Source organism: Desmodus rotundus, chromosome 1, assembly GCF_022682495.2.
Source record: "Desmodus rotundus isolate HL8 chromosome 1, HLdesRot8A.1, whole genome shotgun sequence".
Classification (NCBI taxonomy): Eukaryota; Metazoa; Chordata; class Mammalia; order Chiroptera; family Phyllostomidae; genus Desmodus; species Desmodus rotundus.
Window position 1 is genome coordinate 72,851,259 of NC_071387.1, and position 26,284 is coordinate 72,877,542.

Consider the following 26,284-nt stretch of genomic DNA (forward strand, 5'->3'; position numbering starts at 1 on the left):
TTCTCTGTTGCTCTTAGGAGTATTTCGGTGGAACTGTTTTAGAATCACTGCTAATATCTAAAATCATTCTAAGAAGTTTGAGTTTTAGTGCGATTTCCCTGTAAAAGCATTTTCCCCCAGTATGACATCTCTGATGTTTTGTCATTTGAAGGCAATTATGCATTTCTCATAACTGTAGGCTTCTCTCTCCAGGATGAATTGAAGCCTAGCAACAGTCAGTGCTTAACGACTGTGTTGTAAAAATCACACTGGTTATGTTATAGGATTTCTTTTTAGTATAAGTTTTCTCCCTGACAAAAATTCTTCACAAGCACCAAATTTACAGGATTTCTTTCTGTATGCCATGAATATGTAGTTTCCTAAAGTACAAAACCATGAGGCTTTTTAAGTAAATAACAAAGCTTAATTGCATACTTGTTACTTATCAACAAACTCTTTCTGACTTCTCCATCCCCAAGACATCACCCAATTATTCCCTTGAGCTTCATTTGCTCCTTCCCAGGATCTGCTGTGAAGCTGGGACAAGTCTTCGGACAGTTACAGGGCTAAAGACATAATTTAATGTGACAGGAAGCCCATTTTCATCTCCAGCTTTTCCTATCATTAGTCTTCACCATGGGCAAATAACCTGTGGTCAGGCTCTTAAGAAATCACAAGTTGTACAGAATAATTTTATATATTAAGGTATGTAAATATTAGCTTTTAGGCATTTTGTATCTTTATCTGGTAAGTGGAAGCCTGTAAGAAAAGGTCTGTGTTGACAGTCCTCCTGATTATTTTAGAGAAAATACTGATAACCAGTAGTTCTTGCCAAAGAAATTACAAGGTTACGTCAGCTGTAGGCACAGGTCCAAGCTTAACCATCATGAAATTAATACTCAGGGACAAAGATGCTCAGAAGAAAAATTAAATTAAATTCCTGAGCACAAAAGGTCCCCCCAAACTGCCTGGGTTTTCCTTATATCAGAAGTTATCCTTGGACATAATTAACAAACTAAAGTCATCGAGTGCTGGACAGAACTGACCAGGAAATATGAAGCTAGGAGCATTTTATCATCCATGTACTTTAGGTTTGTGTATTTTGTTTCACTTTTCATGTTTTCTGCCTGAAAAAAAATGGGTGGATGTTACTACCTTCCCTTTTTAGCCGTATCTCTTCTCCACATAGTCTAGACCAGAGGTTCTCAAACCCTGGCTTGTTTCAGAATCATCTAGAAAACTCATTAGGTTTTGATTGCTAGACCACACCAGAGTTTCTCATCAGTGGGTCATGGGTGGGGAGTCTGAAATTTGCATATCTAGAAGATTCTCAGGTAGTGGAGATACACTTTGGATTAAGGATCACACTTTGAAAACCACTGCTCTAGTTAGTCTCTAACTACACCTGAAGCTTCCTGAGCGTGCCAAGCCCTCCTTTTGGCCTCACCTTCACCTGAACACACTCTGCAGTCCTATCTTTTTTGCTACTTCGGTGGTCCTGCAGGTTCAGCTCATGTACCACCTCCTCTGGGAAGCCTTCCTTTCTGCCCTTTTCCGCTCCCAAGAGAGAGTTTGGTACTTTTTGTCTTTGTTTCTATCATTATTTCCTGTTAACATATCTGTTTCCTACATTCAACTATTAGCTTTTAAAGAGAAAAGATTCTGTTTTATTTATATTTATTCACTAGTGTCCACTAAAATGACAAACATGCAGCATAACTCTCAGTGGGCTTTACTCACCACAGCCTTGTTTTCCTTAACAAAAGGATGTGAAGCTCAGAAGTGGGGACCTGACTGTAACCGTGACTGCACTGCATGTATGAACAATGGTGTCTGCCATGAAGATACTGGGGAATGCATTTGCCCTCCTGGGTTTATGGGGAGAACATGTGAGAAGGGTAAGGCAAGAGTACTTGATGAGTGAGTTGTGGATTTAAAAAGATATCATTGGATCTAGAATTTTGTATTTGGACAGAGTTAAGAATGGAACTTAAATGGCCTCCATGAGGCCTGTGGTACCTTCATGTGAATTAAAAAAAAAAAAAAGTGCCCTTTCCTAAAGGCTTTATATTGTCAACTATTGAAAAGTTGCAATATATACATAAGTCTACAAGGTCTGTGATGTGTCACCCCCTAGGTTTGTGCTGTACACAACCTGCATAACTGAGGGGTCTGGGGCAGTTTTGTCATCTGTACAAGGGACCATAAGTGTGTGTTCACCCTGCCTGTGCCACAGCTGAGATTACATTATTTTCCATGTTCAGTGGTCTAGGAGAGACCCTTTAAAAGAATTATCATTTCAAAAGGTTGCATATTTGACTCTTAATCATCTTTTTCTCCCCCTGAAGCTTGTGAACTGCACACATTTGGCAGAACTTGTAAAGAAAGGTGTAGTGGGCCAGACGGATGCAAGTCCTACGTGTTCTGCCTCCCAGACCCCTATGGGTGTTCTTGTGCCACAGGCTGGAAGAGTCTGCAGTGCAATGAAGGTACGTACCAATCACACCGCCGGACAGCAGAAGTTCTAGCAGTTCTGTCAAGGAGGTCTGGCTTGTTGGAAATCATAGTGTGGGATATACTTGGACTTCTCAGTCAGCTCTCTATCCATTGCTGAGCTACAGGGTTTTGCATCACAGATGATTTCAAGTTAATTATGCTTTCGCACTAAGATTCTGGACCTCATAGAAGAGTGCTTCTTATACATACCACCTGGGGGTCTTTTTAAAACACAGATTCTGATTTCATGAGTCTGGACCGGGGCCTGCAGTTCTGCATCTCTAATGAGCTCCCACATGTGCTGATGCTGTTGGTTTTCAGACCACGCTTTAAGCTGGAAGGCCATAGATTTGTTTTCTCAATGCATCATGAATATCAGCACTTTCAAGTCAGATCCAGAGAGGATTTGGAACTTCAAATGAGAAAGTTAAGCTCTTATCTTTTGTGGGCCTTATTCATGCAGTACTAACTTCCCCTACTCAAAGATCCCTCTGCCCTTTCTGAAACATACTTTCCCATTTGATGAGGCACAAAGGCAGGCGTTTCCCAACAATTTTGCAGTATGAGTTTCACATCTACTGTAACACAGTAGCTTAACGTGAACCTGAACCTGTAGCCAAATATGCAAGATATTTTCTAATGAATATTAATAGAGTGAATTAGCCAGAGCTCAAAGGATTTTCAGTATTTACCTCATAAGTCAGCTTTTTCCACATCTGGCACTATTGGGAGCTATGATGGGGTCCCGGCAACCTGATAACAATGCCCTAGGGCAAGGTAGTTCAATAGAAATAAAAGCAAGACACATCTGTACCTAAAATTTTTCTAGTACCCACATTTAAAAAGTAAAAGAAAGGTGAAACAATTTTAACACTTCACTTAACCTACTGTATCAAAAATATTTCAATAAGTAATCAATAAAAAATACTAACGAGATATTTTACATTCCTTTTTTCACACTGAGTCCTTGAAATGTCAATTTGGACTGACTGTATTTTAAGTGTTCCACAGCCATACATAGTGAAGTGGCTACCATACTGGGCAGCACAGCTTTAGCGGCTTGGAATAAGGGGCAATGAGAAGAGTGACACAAAGTAAGCTGCAGCTACCTACAAAACCTCTCTCAACCCCTCTTAACGTTGTATCTGCTGCCACGGAACACTGAGGGAGACCCAGCTGTGCAGGAGTCACACCTGGCCTCAGAAATGTGCACCTCAGAGCAAAAAGTGCTCCCAGGTGTGGGCAGTCTAGTCCCCTTTCAAAAAAAGAATAATAAAATCATATGCAAATTTTTTAAAAAACATGTGCATGTTGTAAACACTGTAAAGGCCCAGGAGGGGACTTCAAAGGCTCAAGAAGGAATCTAGAATATAAGCTTCATCAGCTTCATAGTGAATGTGTTGCTAGATCCAGGTTTATGAGTACATTTATTAACTCATCCCAGCCCATGTCTGCCTCAGGAAATCACTAAGATTTTATGAAGTGTTCTCCCAGACTCCTTCCTAGGACTTCCAAATACTAATGTGCTAGACCTTTGTATTGTCCCTTAGGTCCCTCAGACTAATTATTTCTTGCTAATTTTTCCCTATCTGTGTTCTTCAGACTGGATATCTATTGATGTAGCTTAAAATTCATTGTCTCTTTCTTCTGTTATCTCCACTCTAAGTACACGTAGTAATATTTTAAATTTCAGTTGTCCAATTGCAGAATATTTTTTTGCTTATTTCTAAAAAAAATTTTATTGATTCATTGGGGCGACATTGGTTAATAAAATTAAATAGGTTTGAGGTGTACAGTTCTATAATATATCATCTGTGTATTGTATTGTGCGTTCACCACCCAAAGTTAAGTCCCATTCTATCACCATCTATTCCCCCTTTACCTTCTTCTACCTCCCTCCACCCTCCTTTCCTTCTGGTAATCAACATACTGTTGTCTGTGTCTGTAAGGGTTTTGTTTTGTTTTGTTTTTTGCTTAATACCTTTACCTTTTTCACCCAGCAACTCAACCCCCTTCCCGTCTGACAGCTGTCAGTCTGTGTTTTGTACCTATGAGTCAGTTTCTATTTTGTTCATTTGTTTACTTTGTTCATTAGATTCTGCATATAAATGAAATCACAGGGTATTTGTCTTTCTCTGACTGGCTTATTTCACTTAACATAATTCTCTCCAGGTCCACTCATGCTGTCACAAAAGGTAAGATTTCCTTCTTTTTATGGCCAAGTAGTACTCCATTGTGTAAATGTACCACAGCTTCTTTATCCACTCATCTACTAATGGGCACTTGGGCTCCTTCCAGATCTTGTCTATTGTAAATAACACTGCAAATTGAACATAGTGGTGCATTTATTCTTTCAAAACAGTGTTTTGGGTTTCTTTGGATATATTCTCAGAAGTGGAGTGACGGAGTCATAAGGCAGTTCCATTTTTCTCTTTGAGGAAACTCCATACTGTTTACCACAATGGCTGCACCAATTAGAATTCCCAACAACAGTGTACTAGGGTTCCTTTTTTCCACATCCTGGCCACCACTTGCTGTTTGTTGATTTACTGTTGATAGCCATTCTGACAGGTGTGAGGTGATATCTCTTTGTGGTTTTAATTTGCATTTCTCTGAGGATTAGTCATATTGAGCATGTTTTCAAATGTATATGGCCATCTGCTATGTCATCTTTGGAAAAGTGTCTATTCAGATCCTTTGCCCATTTTTAAATTAGATTCTTTGTTTTTTTGGTGTTGAGTTGTATAAGCTCTTTATATATTTTGGATATTAAGCCCTTATCAGATGTATCATTGACAAATATGTTCTCCCATCCAGTAGGTTATCTTTTCATTTTACTGCTACTTCCCTTTACTGTGAAAAAAGCTTTTAGTGTGATATAATCCTATTTGCTTATTTATTTTTTTTGTTTCCCTTGCCCAAGGAGACATATCAGAAAAACTATTTCTATAAGATTTTACTACTTATGTTTTCTTCTAGGATTTTTATGGTTGAATCTAACATTTAAGTTAAGTCTTTAATCTATTTTGAGTTTATTCTTATTAATGGTGTAAAAGGTGGCCTAGTTTCCTTTTTTTTTTTTTTTTTGCATGTATCTGTCCAATTTTCCCAACACCATTTATTGAATATACTGTCTTTACCTGATTGTATGTTTTTGCCTCCTTTGTCAAATATTAATTGACCATAAAGGCATGGATTTATTTCTGGAATTTCTTTCCCATTGATCTATATATCTGTTTTTATGCCTGTACCTTGCTGTTTTGGTTACTTTGGACTTGTAGTATATTTTGATATCAGGTGATAAGATTCAGCCAGCTTTGTTGTTTTTTCTCAAGATTGTTGTGGTTATTTAGAGTCAATGTAAATTTTTGGAATGTTTGTTCTAGTCCTGTGAAATACAACATTGGTATATTGATAGCAATTATATGAAATCTAAACATTGCTTAGTGTGGTGTGGCTATATTAATGATGTTAATTCTTCCTATCCATGAACATGATACAATCCTTCCACTTATTTGTATATTCTTCAATTTCTTTCTTCAGTATCTTATAATTTTCTGAGTACAGGTTTTTTATACCCTTGGTTAAATTTATTCCTGGATATTTTTTTTTTTTTGAAGCAGTCGTGAATGGGATTGTTTTCTTAATTTCCTTTTCTGATAGGTCATTATTGGTGTATAAAAATACAACTCATTTGTGGATATTTATTTTGTATCCTGCTACTTTACTGAATTCATCTATCACTTCTAATAGTTTTTTGGTGAAATATTTAGGATTTTCTATACGTTATTATGCCATCTTCAAATAATTACAGTTTAACTTCTTCCTTTCCAATTTGGATGCCTTTTATTTCTTCTTGCTGATTGCTGTGGCTAGGACTTCCTATACTATGTTGAATAAGAGTGATGAAAGTGGACATCCCTATTTGGCTCCTGATCTTAAGGGAAATGCTTTTAGTTTTTTCCCATTGACCATGATGTTTGCTGTGACTTTGTCATATATGGCCTTTATTATGTTGAAGTATTTTCCTCGATTTCCACTTTGTGAGAGTTTTTATCATAAATGGGTGCTGGATTTTATCACTTTTTTGCATCTATTTAGATGATTATGTGATTTCTATCCTTCATTTTGTTTATTTGTGTATCATGCTTATTGATTTGCAGATATTATACAAACCTTGAATCTCTGGAATAAATCCCACTTGATCAAGATGTATGATCTTTTTAGTGTATTACTCATCTGGTTTGCTAATATTTTGTTGGGGACTTTAGCACCTGTATTCATCAGGGATATTGGCCTTTAATTTTCTTTCTTTATAGTGTGCTCACCCAGTCTTGGAATTAGGACAATGTTGCCTGTGTAAAATGAGCTTAGGATCCTTCCCTTCTCCCAAATTTCTTAGAACAGTTTGAGGAGAGTAAGTTTTAGCACTCCTTTGAATGTGTGGTAGAATTCACCTGTGTAGCCATGAAATGCAAGACTTTTGTTAGTTGGGAGTCTTTTGATTACTGTTTCAATTTCATTAGTTGTAATTGGTCTATTAAAATTTTCTGATTCTTTCTGATTAAGTTTTGGAGGATTGTATGTTTCTAGGAATTTACCCAGTTTTGCCAGGTTGTGCAATTTGTTGGCATATGGTTTTAAAAAAATATTTTCTTATGGTCTCTTATATTTCTGTGGAATCAGTTGTTATTTCTCCTTTTTCATTTCTGATTTTCCTTATTTGAGACTTTTCCCTTTTTTCTTGATGAGTCTAGTTAAAGGTTTGTCAATCTAGTTTATCTTTTCAAAGAACCAGCCCTTGGGTTCATTGATCTTTTGTATTGTGTTTTACACTCTAGTGCATTTATTTTTGCTCTGACCTTTATTATTTCCTTCTTTTTACTACTTTGGGTTTTGTTTGTTGTTCTGTTTGAAATTCCTTTCAAACAGTATAGAGTCAGATTATTTGATATTTTTGTTGTTTTGAGATAGGCCTGTAATGCTATGAATGTCCCTCTTAGGGCTGTTTTCATTGTGTCCCATACATGTTGGGTTGTTGTGTTCTCATTTTTATTTGTTTCAAGGTATCTTTTGATTTCTTCCTTAATTTTGTGGCTCTCCCATTCATTGTTTAGTAACATGTTATTTAGACTCCATGTATTTGTATGTTTTCAGTATTTTTTCTTCCAACTGATTCCCAGTTTTATACCATCGTGTTCAGAGAAGATGCTTGACGTGATTTCTGTCTTTTTAAATTTATTGAGACTTGGTTTGTGTCCTAACATTACCTCTCCTGGGAAATGTCTCATGTGTGCTTGAAAAGAATGTGTATCTGCTGCTGTGGCATGAAATGCTCTGAAGATATCAATTAAATCTATCTGACCTAGTGTAATTTTTACTTGTTTTTCTTTCTGGAAGATTTATCCACTGATGTCAATGGGGTGTTAAAATCCCCTACTTTGACTATATTTCTGTTGCTTTCTCCCTTTTTTTGTCCATCAAGATTTGCTTTATATATTTGGGTGCTCCGATATTGAGGGCATACATCCTTTCAAGGATTATATCCTCCTGTTGTATGGACCCCTACAATCATGATTTATCATTATGTAGTGTCCTTCTTTGTCTCTTATAATAGCCTTTGTTTTAAAGTCTATTTTGTCAGATATAATTATTTCTGCCCCAGCTTTTTTATTTCCTTTGCATGAAATATCTTTTCTATCCCTTTACTTTTAGTCTGTGTATATCTTTCAATCTGAGATGGGTCATTTGTAGACAGCATATATATGGGTCTTGTTTTATCCATGCTTCTAACATATGTCTTTTGATAGATATGTATTTATTGCAATTTTAATCTTTATAACTATGTTCCTTTGGTGTTTCTTTTCCCCTTTTTCTTCTTCCTCTTAAAGAAGACCTTTTAATATTTCTTGAAATACTGGTTTGGTGGTAATGAACTCCTTTAGCTTTGTCTTCTCTGGGAAGCTCTTTATTTCTCCTTTAATTTTAAATGATAGCCTTGCTGGGTAAGTAAGCTTGTTTGTGAGTCCTTGCTTTTTATCACTTTGAATATTTCATGCCAATGTCATCTGGCATGAAGTGTTTCTGCTGAGAAATCAGCTGACAGTCTTATTGGAGCTCCCATGTATGTAACTGTCTTTCTCTTGCTGCTTTTAAGATTCTCTCTTTGTCCTTAAACTTTGCTATTTTAATTATGTTGTGTCTTGGCATGGGCCTCTTTGGGTTCATCCTGTTTGGGACTCTGTGTTTCCTGATCTCATGTGTCTTTTTCCTTCACCAGGTGGGACACTTTTCAATCATTATTTCTTCAGATAGGTTTTTGATCCTTTGCTCTCTCTTTTCTTTTTGGTACCCCTATAATGCAAAATGTGTTATACTTCATGTTGTTGCAAAGGTTCCTTAACCTTTTTTCTTTTTGCTGCACTGACTGGGCTTTTTGCTACCTTGTTTTCCAAATAACTGATTCAGTCTTATGCTTCATCTATCCTACTATCGATTCCTTCCAGCATATCCTTCATTTCAGATATTGTATTCTTCATTTCTTAATGTTTTTTAATGATTTCTATGTTCTATTTATACTTGGTATTTCTTTGTTGAAGTTCTCACTAAGTTATTTGAACATCCTTATAACCGTTAAAAAAATCTATATCTGGTAAATTGCTTGCCTCCATTTCATTTGGCTCTTTTTCTGGAGATTTCTCCTCTTTTTTTCATTTGGGGCATTTTTCTTTGTCTTTCCATTTTGGCTGCATCTTTGTGTTTGTTTCTATGTATTAGATCTGTTATCCCTCCTAGTCTTTGTAGGAGGTCGTATGTATTAAATGTTCTGTGGGACCCAGTGGTGCAGTCTCCTTATTCACCTGTTCTGGATCTCCAGGAATGTCCCTTGTGTGGGTTATGTGGGCACTCCTGTTGTATTTGAGTCCTGTTTGCTCTTGGCCCATTTCTCTGTAGAGTTGAACCTCAGGCTGGCTGACTGAGGATCAACCCAACCACAATGTATGAACTGCTGTGCAGGTACTGAGCACATGAAGCAGAATTTGCCTCAGCAGGATCTGGTGCCTATCAAGATCTCCTTTTGGATATGCTGTTTATGAAGCAAATTGGATCTTATTCTGATGTTGTCTGAAGCTGGCCACTGGGTGTACTGGTTCTGGGGCCTCTTGGGAGGGATGCTGGTGCAGACCAATGTCTGATGCTGCCTGTTATTGGCTTTGGGCAACCTGTTTGGAACTACAAAGTGATCTACAGTTTGCTGATATGCCTCTGCTGGGCCTGGGTGTTCTTAGGAAGGACTCAGCTGTGCATCAGTGCTGGCTTTTTCCAGCACTGTGTCTAGAGGCAGGTCAGCAAAAGTCCCAAGGCACCCTGAGATTCACCTCCACTTCCTTCTGCCTGCTGGCTGCCTGATAGGCTCAATCACTGAAAGAGACTCTGGCAGTAGTCAAGTGGCATGAGGTTGGTTCTCAGTGAGTCACCAGGTAGAAGTGAGTAGTGATCACCTGATTGACATAGGTTTAAGCTCTGTGCCAGTCCTGAGTCTGAGGCCACCCAGCAACTATCCCAGGGTATGCCAAGTCTATCTGCCACCCACTGGGTGCCTGCAGACCTTTGTGGTGCAGCAAGGTCTCAGGGAGTCATCCAGGTGATGTCAGCAGAGTTTATCAGGTCTAGACAGACCAAGATTTGGCTGCATGAGGGAAGGCTCTGCACTGCATGCAAGGGAAAAATGGCCTTTGTCCTATGGCCACACAACTCAGGCTGCTCAAGATTCTTCCAGGAGCCTGAGCTCAACAGGGCGGGACTGCTGGATGCCAGGAAGGTGAGGCTAGTGGATCTTTTGTGACGGGGTGGTGCCAATCAGGCTTGGGGGAAGGTGCAAGAAGTTGCTCGTATCCCTGAGCCACACAACTCTGTGTATCCTGGATTCTGCCCAGATGTCAGCAGGGCAGGAGCTACCTGGAGTTGAGAGGGTGGGGCCACCTGGATCCCAGAGGGTGAGTCTAGAGGATCTCTCATGAAGGGGAGGTGCCAGTCAAGTTCACAGGAAAGTAACGGGAATGGTCCTCCCCCAAAGCCACATCTCTCAGTCACTGATACCCACTGAGTCTGCCCAGACCTCTACACCCTCAACCTGGCAGCTGTGTCTTTCACAGGGGATGAGATCCATAGTGCGGGGGGAATAGGGAGCCGAGTGTGGGGCCTTTGCATTCCCCTAGGTTGATGCCATAAGAAGGTGAGTGCTCCACCCAAGAAAGATGATGTCTACAGTGTGGGAGAGTTACTGGGCACAGAGGTCCTGGCATCTGAACCCTCAGCTTTCTCTTCAGAGCCACAAACCTGTCTCTCCTCACACGACTCCAGTCTGCTCTGATGGAGCCCAGGGTGAAGGGCTGCAAATGAAATTTTGTGTGTTGGCCCTTTTGGGGTGTGCATGTGTCTTTGGCAGTCTCTTGTCTCTCCTTAGCAGACAGAATCCCCACTGATTTTCACAGTCAGATGTTATTTGGGCACCTCTTCCCAGTTCTAGTGCTCTAGGCTGGGGATTCTGGCATGGGGTTGAGATCCCACCTTCCTCAGAAGGAACTTCGCAGCTGAGATAGTCCTCTGGAATGTCAGCCACCACCCATGGGAGCGGGGACACCCTTTTTATGTTTCCACCCTCCCTACCAGTTTCAATGTCTTCTTCTATAAATCCTTGGTTATAAAACTTCTATTCAGCTAGTCTTCAGTTGGTTGTTCAGGTTGGTCGTTCTATATTTTAGTTGTAATTCCAGTTTGGTCCTGAGAGGAGGTGAGTGTTGCTTCTCCCTAGTCCACTGCTATCTTGGACCCTCTTTTGGTTATTTTTTATAGTTTCTATTTCTCTATTTCTCATTGTTTCATTTGTTGTGAGCATATTTTCTTTTATCTCACTGAGCATAGTTATTATGATTGCTTAAAAATTTTTGTCACCTTTTCTAACATCTGGATTATCAAGATTGGTTGCTCTTTGTTTATTTTCTTTTCTTATGTTGAGTAATTTGGAATTGTATCTTGGACATTGTGAATGTTACATGATGGAGACTATGAAGTATGATATGAATGTTGATTTTGTTTTGTTGTTTTAGCAAGCAATTAACTTGGTAGGACTCAAACTGAATACTCTGACTCTTAGGCATCAGCTCAAGCTCAGTTCAGTTCTTTTATCCTTAGCTGAGCTGCTTTGAATCTGCACTTAGCATGTGTGGTTCAGGAACCAGACAAAGATTTGGGAGTTCCTCTCTCTGGCTTTCCCTTTCTAGATTTTCCCTCTCACTCTCCAGCGGCTGTGGTTGCCAGGACTCCATCTTTTAGTTCTTTAGGTCAGTAAACGACAGGTTTTCTTTGGAGTTTAGTTTTCCTACTTGATACCAATTTTGCCCAACCATTAGACTAAAAACTGAAAAATGGGAAGCACAGTATTCCCAGCTTTCAAATTTCAGTTCCCCTTTAGAATCTGCCTGGTTCCCACCCCCACTCTTCCATGTTTTCGGGTAGTTTATATATATATATATATATGCATATATATAAATGCACATATATTTATATATTAGATATAAATATTTAAATGTATATATATTTATATATTAGACATACATATTTATGTTATTATAAATATATATTTATTATATATGGTATATATTTATATATATATTTGTGTGTGTGTGTGTGTGTGTATATAGTTGTTATTTATAAGAAGGCTGACCTGGTGAGAGCTTATTCAACTCTTCTAGAAGGAGAATTTTTCAACCCTTTAAATCCCTGGTGATTCAGATAAATAATGCTAATAAATCACATACTACTTTAAATGAAGCAGTGAGGTTGATTGTAGAGAAAAATGAAACTAGCCACCTATAGCCTGAGTTTTATCTCTTCTCCTATTTCAGCACTGGTTTTTGATATCTTTGTTTACAGCATGCCAGCCCGGGTATTATGGGCCAGATTGTAAGCTCAGGTGCAGGTGCAGCAATGGGGAGATCTGTGATCGGTTCCAAGGATGCCTCTGCTCTCCAGGACGCCAAGGGCTCCAGTGTGAGAAAGAAGGTAAAGCAAGGTAACACTGTGGTCAGGGCCATGTTCAGCACATCTGGACCAAGCTTTGCTGGTATCATTCTTCCCCCAGTAGCCCAAGATTCTCAAACCTCTTCTGTTTCTATCCAGAAGCTGTGAAGACTATATCCCAAGTCCTAAATGACAGCTTTCTGATTCTTTTCTGTGGACTCTTATACTGGATCTCATTTCCTTTTCCACTAGGGATAAAACATATGTTTTTTGTAGCACATTAAGTGATAACTGTCCAGCTGAGACCTCTGCCTACCGCTTTGGCTCTCTACTCTAGGACCAGTCTTTTTCCTAGATATGTGCAACAGGAAAAAACTAGTTTGGATGGATTTAGACAAAAGATATTTTTAAAAATAAAGATATAAAAAAGTAGAAAAGATTACTCTCAAAGTGAAATGTTAAATAATTGTAGTTCATAAGTTACCACAGAGCAGAGGTCAGCAAATACTGACCCCCAGACCATAGCCGGTCCATTATTTTTTAACATCTTTATTGAGATTCAATTTTTATACCTTGAAGTTTATTTCTTTAAAATGTACAATTCAGTGAGTTTTAGTATATTTATGAAGTTGTGAATCCATTACCATAACCTAATTTTAGAATATTTCCATCATACCAAAAGAAATCTTGTACCTGTTAGTGGTAACCCCAATTCTTCCCTCCTTCCAGCCCCTGGTGACTATAAATTTACTTTCTGTACAAATTTGCTTATTCTGGACAGTTCATATACTGTAAACGAGATCACACAATATGTGGTCTTTTGTTGCTGGCTTCTTTCACTTATCATGCTGTTTTTGAGGTTTATCTCTGTTGTAGCATATATCAGCACTTCATTCCTTTTTATTCCCTCACCCTCTGTTGTCATAAAGAAAACTTTATGGGAACACAGCCACTCCCTTCTGTTTACAATATATCTTGTATGGCTGCTTTTACACAAGTTGAATAGTTACCACAGAGAACTTATAGCATGCAAAGCTAAAAATACTATCTAGTCCTTTACAGAAAAAGTTTGCTATTCCCTGCCCCAGAATATACATTTTTTAATTAAAAGAAGTATATTTTCAAAATTTAAAAATAAAATACATATATCACTTTTTCAATCAAATGAATAGAAATGTTGTAGAAAGAAACACACACCCAGTGAAATCTAAGACGTACGTAGCCTTTTCTCTGTAAGTTTTAAAAATTAGAACATTTATAAGGGAAAATACCAATACTTGTTTTTTCAAAGGGTTCAGCTTGTCAGTTTTATACTTTCTGTTCTTTTCCCAGTGTTTGGACTTTGTTACAGGGCAGGAATCTGGGAGGGTCTAGGAAGGGAAGGAAATGCTTTGGGGCTACCAGAGGACTGGATTGAAAATGGGCAACTAACAAGCTTTAGGGTTTGCATTTTGTATTTTTCTCCTTCTTTTCTGTTCTAAGGCTGATGTTGCAAAGGATGTGAGAAATCTCAGACCTAGACGCAGAACCTGAGCTTCCAGAGAGCAGCCCCCTTTCCCTAATTAACACCACTCTGTGCTCCACCTGCACATCACCTGCACCTCCGTCCAACTGCAGGACATGCAGGGGACAGTGAAGGAAAGGAATTGTTTAAAAGTGCCAAAGCACTTTTTAAAATTTCTAAATGAATAACTAAAGCTGAAAAATTTGATAATTTTTTTATCCTCACCCAAGGACATGCCCATTGATTTTAGAGAGAGAAGAAGAGAGAGAGGGAGAGTGAGATAAGCATGGATGTGAGGGAGAAATGTTAATCAGTTGCCTCTTATGTGTGACCCAAGGTGGGGGATGAAGCCCACAACCCAGGCATGTGCCCTGACTGGAAATCAAACCCATGACCTTTTGGTTTACGGGTTGATGCTCCAACCAAGCGAGGCACACTGGCCAGGGCTGATCAATTTTCTAATCACAATCTCTCCAAGTCTGCAGATATATCAAGGACATACCTTTGTAGTCATAAACCCTTTTCTCTCCTGCTCCACACACTTTACCTGTTTCATTCTAGTTCTGAGAAATAGGATATCAATATAAACCATCACTATTAATGTGTTTCCCGTGACCCCACATTGTTCTCACCACCAATATGGAGCAGCACATGACTACTGTTCTTGGGGCACCTCCATCTCCTAGCAAAGAATGTGTTGGACTGTTTTCAACCATGTCTCAAATTTTGTTACAGTGATCCAAGGTTCTCTAAGATCCTATAGTTCAGAATAAAATAGTTATATATCCTGATATCTTTGTTGCAAACATAGGTATTTTTTCTTCTTTCAATACTAGAAGCAACATTTTGGATTTGGCTGTTGACTATAAATTAATTTTGGGGAGTTATATGCCAGTTTACTTCTTGGATATAAATCTGACTGTTACTAATCATTTGCAGACTTCCCAATCAATGAGGCATCTATCATATATCAAAACCAACGGTCATATTGTTGATCAGAAATATCACAGTGTTGTTCACTGAATGGAAGAACTAGTTTTTGTTTTTCCTTTTGTTCTTGTGAAAATTCTTCTAAAAAACAAGAAAGAAGCTGATAAGCAAGGGCAGGAGAGATGTGGCCTTGATGATCATGTAGCACAGAGTTATGGTAAAGAGTGTGGACTCCAGATTCATAAAGATCTGAGCTTGAATCTGGGCTCCGAGCCTGCCTCTCATCATCTATAAAATGGAGATTACAATAGGACCCACCTCATAAATTTCTTATGTGATGATAAAGCAATATCATATTTGGAAAGCTTTTTCCCAGGCGTGACCTGCTAAATGGTGGCTAGTTTTATTATTACTATTGCTGCTGTGTTGAAGATTAGATTTCACAGTGCTGTTTTCTTCATTCAGGCATGCCACAGATAACTCCAAAGATAGAGGATTTGCCAGATGACATAGAAGTAAACAGTGGTAAATTTAACCCCGTCTGCAAAGCATCTGGCTGGCCACTACCTGCTAATGAAGAAATGACCCTGGTGAAGCCAGATGGGACAGTGCTTCATGTAAGACTTATTCTTAATCTGCCCTCCTGATACCACTAGAAACTTTCAGTGTAGTAATTACCGTGCCCAAGGCTAGATTCCACTCAGAGCTTGCATCCTCTTTGACTAGATGTTGCTAGCTTGACTCTAGATAGACCTGTTCCCATATCTGTAGTTCAGAAACCATAATCCACCAAATCCCGTAGGTCTGAACGCATGCATTCCTTGGGTCTCCCTTGGGGCTCTCTTCATTTTGCCTTCATTGCTGGTGCTCACCACTGGTTAAGGTGCTATGACAGGAGCTCTTCTTTGCTGGAAATGACTAAGCTAGTTTCCAATGCATTTCCCTTTTCTCTCTCCCACTATCCCAAATTTCTTTGTTTCACAAATGATTCTTAGGAAGTTACTGTATTTTCTTATCTAAAGATTTTGAAACAGGTATATGTCTCTTAAAGATGACTGAAAATCAACTTGGCAGGAAGGCAGATACAAGCGACCTGTTGGGGGCAGGATATGTATGTATGTAGAACATGCCTTTACTAATTTCTCCGTATCAGATGTTTCTGATTCCACACAAACAACCCATTAGGTAGTAGAAGCCAATTGATAGCTTCCAAAGTCTTGTTGGCCTTTCCAAAAGCTGATGGAAGCAACAGCTATCATCTAATCAAGGCCACCCATTCTGTATCCATCTTCTTTCTTAACATTACCTGCCCCCTTTCTGTAGAAGTGCAAACTGCCTGGTGAAGTTAAGTAACTAAGGAATTGGTCACAAGTGGTAGAACTGGTGTGTGAACTCAGGTCTGTGTGTCTTCAGAGCCCTGGCTTTTTCTTTAATACCACACTTGACAGCCCCTCAAACACTCTAGGAAGCCATTGTATCCTCTCAACCAGCCAACTCTGTGTTAGACCACAACGGAGCAAATGTTGCCAGAAGCAGTTTAAAAGGAATTAGACTTCTTGCTCGTAACTATTTACCCCACAATCCCAAACACACAAATACAACACAGGATCTGTGAGGGCGTCAGCCCAATATAAACTTTCAGGGCTACTACAATAGCTTTGGAAATAAGCCAATGATTATACAAGCATCGCATTGAACTTCTTAATCTCTCCTAGAAAACTTCTTATTAAACAATTAGATGGGGTCAGTGTTATGAACTTTTGTGTTTACACCTCCCTAGAAGCTTTTATTTTTTTGTTTTTGACCTTTCCAGCCAAAAGATTTTAACCACACGGGTCATCTCTCAGTAGCCACCTTCACCATCCACCGGATCCTCCCCCCTGACTCAGGAGTTTGGGTCTGCAGTGTGAACACTGTGGCTGGCATGGTGGAAAAGCCTTTCAACATTTCAGTTAAAGGTAAGCTCCATTTTTCCAGAGGAAGAGCTTGTATCCTTCATGAGCTTAGTTTATGCATTGCTGGGTGCTGCTTCTGGATAAAAATGTTATCTGACCACTAAAATGTCTTTTGGATATTTTCCAAGATACTAAGCCTTTAAAAAAATTTTTTTGTGCATGAAAATGTAAAGGAAAGATTAAGTATATAACCTCTGGAGTCACATAGCCCCAGGTTTGATTTTTGTCCCTAATAGCTAGTAATGTGTGTGGCCCTAGGCACATGAATTTAACCTGTCTGAGCCTTTCTTTATTTGTAAATGAAGCTTAGTTATCTACCTCTCAGGGTTATTGTGAAGATTTATTAGTTATTTGAAACACTTTTTAAAATTGTGTCTCATACAAAATGTCTCATCATATTTATATTTTATAAAATGTTTCATCATTATTGTGACTTCCAATTCATTATTGTAGAGAATAATTTGGAAAATTTTTGAGGATTACTCAGGACGCAGCCCAGGCTGTCCTATATAATTAACATAATTGTTTTTTCACATATTCAGTATTGTGAGTATTTATCCTGACACAAATTTGTTTTTCAAGATTCAAATTAATCTATGTGGTTGTATATAAATTTGCAGCTTGGAGAGAAGAAATAAAATAAAGATAAATCCAAGTTAGCTTGGCTGGTATACATAGATACGACAAGGAATTTTAAATTTGGAAGTTATTTATGAATCCACTTAGACAAAGGCACCTAAAAGCTCTTGGCATTGTTCTGGGAAAGGCAGTGGGCTGACTACCTCACAAACTTCATCTTATTTAATCTTTATAAGAAACTTATGCAATAGATATTGTTGTCCCCACTTTACCAGTCAGGAAACAGGTTCAGAAGGTTTAGTTGAATTATTTAAGGTAGTATATCTGGTAAGCAACAAATCTTAATTGTGAATCTAGGTCTCCTGACTCCAAATCCTGCATCATTTTGCTTTCTGAGTCTCTCATATTACAGATGAAGAAGCAAGATGACCAAGGCTGATTTCTATTTGACCCATTTTATTACTTGGTTAGGAATCTTTGGGAGAACCAAGAGGTCATTTCTATAAGTGAAATGAATGTAAATGCCTTGAATTTAATCTTTTTTTAAAAAGTTCAATCACAATAGTAACATAAATAAAGCTTCGTAGATTTGGATCCTCTGCCCTGGGAATCCATGTGAACCACCTCAGAATCCTCAATATTCTTTGGATTGCTGGGAAAATCCCAGATCTGGTTTATTCAGAATATTCATATTATCAAAATAATTTCTAGGAAACAACATACAGACAAAGCAGATTATATTATTTTTAAAGCTTTGGGAATATTTGTTATCCATGGAAAATAAATAATAATGATTAAAAAAACAAACCACGTTGCCAAGATTCAGGAGAACCGTACTTTTTATATTTCTGATGAGAGACACAGCAAGTGATACCAGTGCATAGATGCATCTCCAGCTCTGAGTTGCTGATGCCTCTGCATTGTTGTATTGATTAACATTCATGAAGTGGAAATTGCCATTAGGTAAATTAATCAGTGTCCTTAACCATAGGATTAAAAAAATAGATATTAGGCTTTATTACCAGAATATAAATCTGTATAACGACTTTGGGAAGTTGGCAATATATGCTAAAGCTAATCATACCCATACCCTATCACCTAGCAATTTTACTCCAAGGTATATGTGTTCATATGTTCAAAAAATGTGTTCATATGTTCAAAATGGACATCTTCAAGAATATTCATAGTAGTTTTATTCATAATAGCCCCAAACCAAAATTAACCCCAATGTTCATCAACAATAGAAGGGATAAATGCATTGTGGTACAGCCATATGTATTACTTTGTTAGAGCTGCTGTAACAAAAGACGACAGACTGGGGCCTTAAACAACAGAAATTGATTTCTCTCTGTTCTGGAGCCTGGAAGTCCAAGATGAAAGTGTTGGCAAAGTTGGTTTCTTCTAAGATCTCTCTCTTAGGCTTGTAGTGGGTCTTCTTCTATCTTCACATGGCCCTCCCTTTGTACATGTGTATATCCTAATTTAATCTTCTTATGAGGACAAGAGTCCTATTGGATTAGGAATGGCTCTAAAGACCTCATTTTAACTTAGTTACTTCCCTAAAGACCCTATCTCTAAATGCAGTTACATCTGAGGTACTGGGGGTTAAGACCTCAACATTTGAATTTGGAGGAGAATGCAATTCAACCACAGTATCACACAGTGGAAAACTAAATAGCAATTTAAAAAGAATCAATTCCTGCTACCTAATAATGAACAAAAGAAAGTACATGCTTTATGACTCCATTTACATAAAGTTAAAGAACAGGCAAAACTAGTCTATAGTAACGGAAGTCAGGAGAGTAGTTCCCTATTGCCTGGGAAGGGATATAGAGAGCTTGGCATTTTTGGAGTGGGTGGGGCTGGAAACGTTCTCTATCTCATTCTGGTTAGTGGTTGCATCTATAGGTAAGATCCCTTGAGCTAAATACACCTAGACTTTTGTGCTTTACATTATGTATATATCTATAAGAATGATTAAAAGAAAAAAAACAAGGTGATAAATTACTAAGAGGAAACTTTTGGGGCAATCTTTTTACCTTTATCAAATTATCTCTTTTATAAGAGACTGGCACCAATGACTGTAACAACATATGCATTTTGATGATTTAAACAAACAGTTGGTCCTATGTGATCATACAAGGAAAGCATGGCTTAATGAGTGAATTCACTCCCTTTTTTCAGAGTGCTGTCTTCAGAAATTGATCTAAGAAAATGTGTATCCAGACTTACCTGACTTCACACTGGCATAGTCGGCCTCCATCAGGGCACACTGCTCGATTTGGCTTCTTACTGGCTTTATTATCCTGACCTTACGCAGCTTACTCCTCAGTCTTTATGGAGTCAATCAGTAGACTTTACTAAAGGACTATTATGTTCTAGGCTTGGGAATATAGCAATGCATAATACAAGGAAGAAAAAAATGCTCTTCCATCATGGAGCTTCATTCCCATGGAGAGATATAAACAATGAACAAATAAGTAAAATGACTGGTTTGCTAAGATGCTAAGGGCCATGGAGAAGAATAAAGCAGAAATGAGGGTAGAGAATGCTGGGCAGGGCTGGTGGGGTGGCCAGTTCGAAATGACGTAGTCAAGCTTTCCTGAGAAGATGCTATTGAGCAAAGAGTTGAAATCATTTTTATGGACGGCGAGTTGAAACATTAAGACAGTGAGGTAAAGTAAAGTTATTGAACATTGTAATATGCCCTGAAATTTGAAATGGTCTATACTATGTAATATACATTTTTGTGGAAGACAGAAAACAACAATTATGCATTTCTCAGAAGGGCAGGCTAATAGAGCTTCAGTTCACTGGAAATTCAGTTGGCAAACAATTATTCAGCACCTGGTGAACAAACCTACATGGTCTTTGCCCTAATGGAGTTTAGAGTCTATTGCAGTGTTTTACAAACTGTTCATCATCATCCATTTAGGAGCCCTCTTAGAAATTTTACTCCAAAACTCTATTTCTGTCACCATAAAATGTTAATATCACAGATATACTGTATATCTGTTTATGTACTGCGGCTCTTTGGAAGGCCACAACCCATTATAATAGATATAATATTTGTTATCATATAATAGATTTGTTTTGTTCCCCAAGAACCAATTTTTACCTCCTTGATGGGGTGCTATTGTCCCCACTGAGAACATATGGTCTTTGTGATGGGGAACTTACCCTGGGCTATCCAGTGGGATCCACTCCCATGTGAGTTCTTAAAAGCAAAGAACCCTCCTTGGCTCTAGCCAGAAAGACATGTTACAATGGAAGAAGGGTCAGAGAAATACAACTTGTTGTCTCTGAATGTGAAGGAAGGGCCTATGCGTGAAGGAATGCAGGTAGTTCCTAGAAGCCAGAAAGAACACAGAAACAGATTCTCCCATAGATCCACCAGAAAGAAGCAGCCCCTCTAACCCTTGATGTTATCCCAGGGAGACCCATGTCTGACTCTGACTTTCAGAACTGTAAGATAATTTTGTGTTATTTTCAGCCGCACCCACACCCCACAAAAGAGAGAGAGAATAAATACATAGTCTAGTGGGAAGACCAATATCAAATAATCATACAAAATCACAAAGAATGATAAATTCTGAAAATTACAATGAAGCAGAAGTATAAGTTCTATAAAAGCCTAATGGAGGTTTTGGGGTAGGCCTTGTGAGGAAGTCACACTGGTGGTGAGAGTTGAATGATAGGTAAGGGTTAACTAGATAATAGTGGGAGGTGAAGTATCTCTTTTCTGTAGAGCAACATCTACAAAAATATGAGGCAAACAGGAGCCTGGTGCATTGTTAGTTGGATTAATTGAAAGTTGTTCAGTGGGACAGGAGGGTATTGGGCGAGGGTAGAGGAGGCTGGAGGGGGGGCAGGTACTCACTTGTGAAAGGCTTGGCAGGTCTTAAAAATATAAAATTTTATATTTTATTCTAAATGTAATGGAAATCCATTGAAAGACGCTGAGCAGAGGAGTGCTCATATTTTAAGAAAGCACTTTGACTGTGGACAATGGGTTGCAGAGACAAGAGCTAAGTGGGTAGATCACAGAGCAGGTGATTACATTGAATCTGAGCAGAGAGCTCTAAGAGGGTGTTGTTGGAAAATCCTAAATCTAAGAACTAATCTGATTGCTGAAATTTTGTTTAGTTCTCCCAGAGCCCCTGAATGCCCCAAATGTGATTCAAACGGGACATAACTTTGCTGTCATCAACATCAGCTCTGAGCCTTACTTTGGGGATGGACCAATCAAATCAAAGAAGCTTCTCTACAAACCTGTCAATCATTATGAGGCATGGCGGCACATTCAAGGTAAGGTTTGGACAGAAAAGGCTGTAGCTGGGGATGTGGCAGCAGGAAAAGAATTTTTTTCCCCCAAATATAGAAATCCTTCTCTTTGCCTCAAACTTCCACCTTGTGCTGGTGGCTGTAGTAGAGGATTTCATTTCAGAGTATTAAAGATAGAGTGTGCCAGGGCCCTCTGAGTTCTGAGGCCAATTTCTGAAGGTAGGGGTGTGGTATGGAACACAGAACAGACTGCATCAGGAGTTACTATCTACGGGGTCCAGCACAAATAACACCCCTATTTTTATCACAAAATCATAAGCATGTACTTCTGTAACATAATAATATCACACTCAAGCACATCATATGAAAGTTTAGGTGAAGTTTTCAAGTTAAAACTATAAATTATTACACCCATATTATTACCCTACCAACCACACTCAAGAAGGCGTTACTTCTGCCTGACCCTGTATACCAATAGTTCTTCTTCAGGATTCTCTGGCTCTCCAGTCCCGTTTTCAGTTACTGTACCTTGGTTGGTCATGGTTAAAGATATGTTTGTGCCATAAATATGATAACAGGAAATTCCAGGGGCTACTGGAAAGACAAAGAGACCCAGTCTGCTCAGATTTGAGGGGTGATTGTCGCTGCTGTATTGAGAGTTGTTTGTTCCTTTCCACATTTCACTCGCCCTGTCCTGCAGGCTCCTAACCCACTGAGATTTTGAGAGGAACGTGGACCTGAAAGGTTTAGGTTGTGGCAGATTGGACTGGAGTGGGGGGGGGGCAGAGTGCATGCTCCTGCCCCCACTTCCTGAAAGAAAAAAATAGTTCCACAAAATGTCAAAGTTTCATGAAAACAGTTTAATAAATTTGTCAAATTTATTTTGAAACCCAAATTAGAGTTCTGTTTGTTGCATGAAGATGTAAAGTCACCGTTTTAAAAAGGAAAACTGAGTATTATCCCAACAGTGCTGCTTGAATTGTGCCATCTGTAGCAAGACCTGCGATGTCATGTTTGTAGACAACTCACATCCCTCCACCAGTGCTTCACTGTCACTATGCCTGTGAGCTTCTGGAAAAGGCCCTCTGCCCACTGTATATAGACATTTAAGGGAGTTACAGAAAAGGAAAAGGAGGGTTTGGGGCTTAATAACAGTCGCTTATCTGGGTATGTTGAATAAAGTCACAGTATTATTATTGAGCTCTTCACATGCTATTGTAGACTCAGCTGACATTAAAAATCCCAGCAACATAAGGCTGATGGGTGGGATTGCTGCTTCCAACATCAATGGCTATGTCTTATTAAAAAGCAGCTTTTAAATAAATATGTTGGTAATTTATAGCCTCTTTTTACAAGTAGCATCCACAAAATGGTCTTTTAGGGACTCTGAAACACAGCCCACTTTTTTCTTAGTCACCAGGAATTTCTCATACGGTGAGGCAAAAATCTACCTTTGCGGGATCCATGGAGAAAGAGGCTGGCTGAAGCCCACAGCTAAGGAGAAAAGCAGCATGTACCATTTGTTAACACGCTTTGTTTTCAAGCACTGCAGATCCCTTCCCTTGTAGTGATAGAACCAGTACAAATCCATTATTCCTTCTTCGTAAGCAAACCCTCAGAGCTTTCTCTTCTCAATAGCTTGCTTGCAATCACTGTATGTACTTGAAAACAGTAGAAATTAAATTATTTTAGGTTGTTCTAAATAGAGGTTTCCCCCCCCTAAATCAGATTGGTATTCCATAGAGTTGAATATTTGTGTGATTTATTCTACAAATGAAAAAGACTAGAGCAGACATGATTGAGTAGTCAGCACAGGAATACTCAGTGTACACAGCATAACCTGTCCTTTAATTTCCTTTAAACAGCCTTATTTTCCTTAAATTTGGAATGGTGAGTCCCTGACAATCAAATTGCTTCTCTGTTTCACTAAGACATTGTATTTTTAAAAACCTAACATTAGTTCACATCACAATAACGACATTCCAGTTTAGAGAATTTGTAAAAGAGTGCCAACCTAAGTTTCCTGGACTTTCCCTCTTCTCAGTGACAAATGAGATTGTTACACTCAACTATTTGGAACCTCGAACAGAATACGAACTCTGCGTGCAGCTGGTCCGGCGTGGAGAGGGTGGGGAAGGGCATCCTGGACCCGTGAGACGGTTCACAACAGCTTCTATCGGTCAGTTGAAGCAAACAGCATTTATTCATGAGCTGGGTGGGAGGGGGAGGAAGGGGAAAGAGGAAGGAAGACCAGGAAGGGTGGTGGTGGGTGAGTGGGTGGGTGGGGATGGAGGTGGAAGGAGTTCGCTTTTGAATGGGTGGGAAAGTGACAGGAAGGGTAACAACTTGGAGCCAAACCAATCCTTTATTTGGGCTGCACTCTGGTCTATCTCCCTGGGGGAGGGGGTCTGTGGCTGTCCAGGAGGACAGAGAAGGAAGCAGATGAGCCTTCAGGAAGGCAGGGACCTTCCTTAGGAGTTGGGATTTACTTAGTAGCGACTGTGCTGAGCCTTGGCTGCTAAGTTTTACCAACAGTTTCCTGTTTCCATCTTAAGGGCCCAGGCCAGGTTCTTGCCACACACATGCTTCAGAAATCCAGTTTATTTGTTTTTAAAAATAATTTTTAATTTTTCAAAGAAATTCATGTAGTTAAAACATCAAATAAAACAAAAGGCTTTTATCTAAGTCACAGCAGCCCCCTGCTCCTCCCATCCACCTCCTAGTCCTGCTTCATATAGGCAGCCACTTTTATCTCCTTAAGCTATTTCTTATTGTATATACCTCCATGTTTCTAAATGGCAGGTTCTCAAACATCCATGTTCATCAGAATCACCTGGAGAGCTTGTGAAAACATTTCTGAGCCCCACTCCAAAGCTTTGGTTCCACAGACCAGGGATAGGGAGTGGAGCTCAAGAATTCGCATTTCTAAAAAGTTTGCAAATGATGGTGGTCCTGGGTCCACACAATCTAAGTAATTCATGTAGCAATATTTCTTGGTTAATCAATGTTAGTCACTATCTAGTGGTCTTCTGTTGTATTCACTGAAGAGCCCTTAAATTTGTGAAGTTTCCTTGGTATTAACCAGGGCTCTGGTGATCTGCTACCCAGATGTTCTCTGAAACATTGGAATGACCTCTTGTCAGTTCTCTCTTCCAGTGTTTCCCATGTACAACCATCTGTTACTATCCTGGTCAGTGCTTTGTAGTTTCATGTTCCCATATATTCAATTCATATTACTTTAAAGGGTAAGAATTAGCATCTTCCTTATTTTATAGATTGAAAATCTATAGAACAGAAAATCTATAGAGTCTCAGAGTGATTAATAACTTGCCCATGGTGATGTATCGGATGCATCACTACACTAGATACTCAGATTTAATATTTTTTGTTTCTCCAATTATTATTTTTACCTGGGACTCCAAAGGCACCATTTCTTTATGCCTGATAAAGAAAGTCTATGCTTGATAAATGTTCCTCGTTTTTAGTCCTTTATGGCAGGACCTGCTTGCTGGTTCTCCCTATTCTAAGAGCAGCCGGAGCTGGAGTGAGCATCAGTCTCCGCATGGATGGAAACAGACCCTTCCTCTCAGTTCCAGCGACAGTTGGGGCAGTGCTTCTCAATTATTTTTATTTTTATTTTTAAAGTATCGCCCCCCGACCCCGCCGCAGGAGATTTTAGATATTTTTGTCCTTAGGAGAAATGGCTATTTTCTCCCAATGTCTCCCCTGCCATGAATTTTAATACTGCAATCTGTTTATAGTCTGTTGTGGTCCTTCATAAACCACTGTAATTTCTAAAAATTTCTCACACTCTAAGAACCAATTTTTGCTACTTTAGGGTCAATAATGTCCCCACTGAGAATGAGTGGGTTAGAGGATCTCTATTCTATGTTTTTTTTCTTTTTTTTTGTTAACACTCACCTGAGGATATGCTTATTGATTAGAGAGAGAGAGAGAAACAGAAAGAGAGATGTGAGAGAGAAACATCTATCAGTTGCCTTCTATATGCCTCCTAACTGGGGATCGAGCCCACAACCTAGGTATGTGCCCTTACTGGTCATTGAACTCACAATCTTTTGGTTTATGGGATGATGTTCCAACCAACTGAGTCACCCAGCCAGAGCTCTAGTCTATGTTTTGAAAATGCTTTATATCTGGAATTTAAAAATCAATTTACTATTATTAACTGAAAACACATAAATTCCTCTTCTGTCCACTGACACAAGATAAGATATTTTAGCAAGGAAGGGAGGAAGAGAGAGAGAGAGAGAGAGAGAGAGAGAGAGAGAGAGGGAGGTCATAATAATAGAACATCTAACACATTCTAAATATATTTTCACATCCATTACCTCATTCATTTCTCGAGTCTGGAAGATGGGTATTTTCATTTTGTGTTACACATGAACTTGGAGAAGTTGTGAATTTTCCCAAGGTCACAAGGCTAAAGTGGCATGCTCTCTGATTTCAAAGCCCACATTGTTTCTATTCTGTTACCGTGCTGGTAGCCCCGGGTCCTGTGGGTGACGCTGGCCGG

The 26,284-nt window shown here is 39.0% G+C and overlaps 1 protein-coding gene across 3 annotated transcripts in view; it reads left to right on the top strand.

The window, feature by feature from the left end:
• The window catches only part of TEK (TEK receptor tyrosine kinase), a 112,650-nt gene that overhangs the window by 59,795 nt on the left and 26,571 nt on the right, over positions 1-26,284 (top strand). For all 3 annotated transcript variants that reach the window (XM_045193719.3, XM_045193718.3, XM_045193716.3), the window contains exons 5-11: positions 1,746-1,877; positions 2,328-2,468; positions 12,412-12,540; positions 15,398-15,549; positions 16,746-16,890; positions 21,613-21,774; positions 23,795-23,929. In XM_045193719.3, the coding sequence (XP_045049654.2) occupies positions 1,746-1,877; positions 2,328-2,468; positions 12,412-12,540; positions 15,398-15,549; positions 16,746-16,890; positions 21,613-21,774; positions 23,795-23,929 (996 nt within the window). The remainder of the gene's footprint in view (positions 1-1,745; positions 1,878-2,327; positions 2,469-12,411; positions 12,541-15,397; positions 15,550-16,745; positions 16,891-21,612; positions 21,775-23,794; positions 23,930-26,284) is intronic.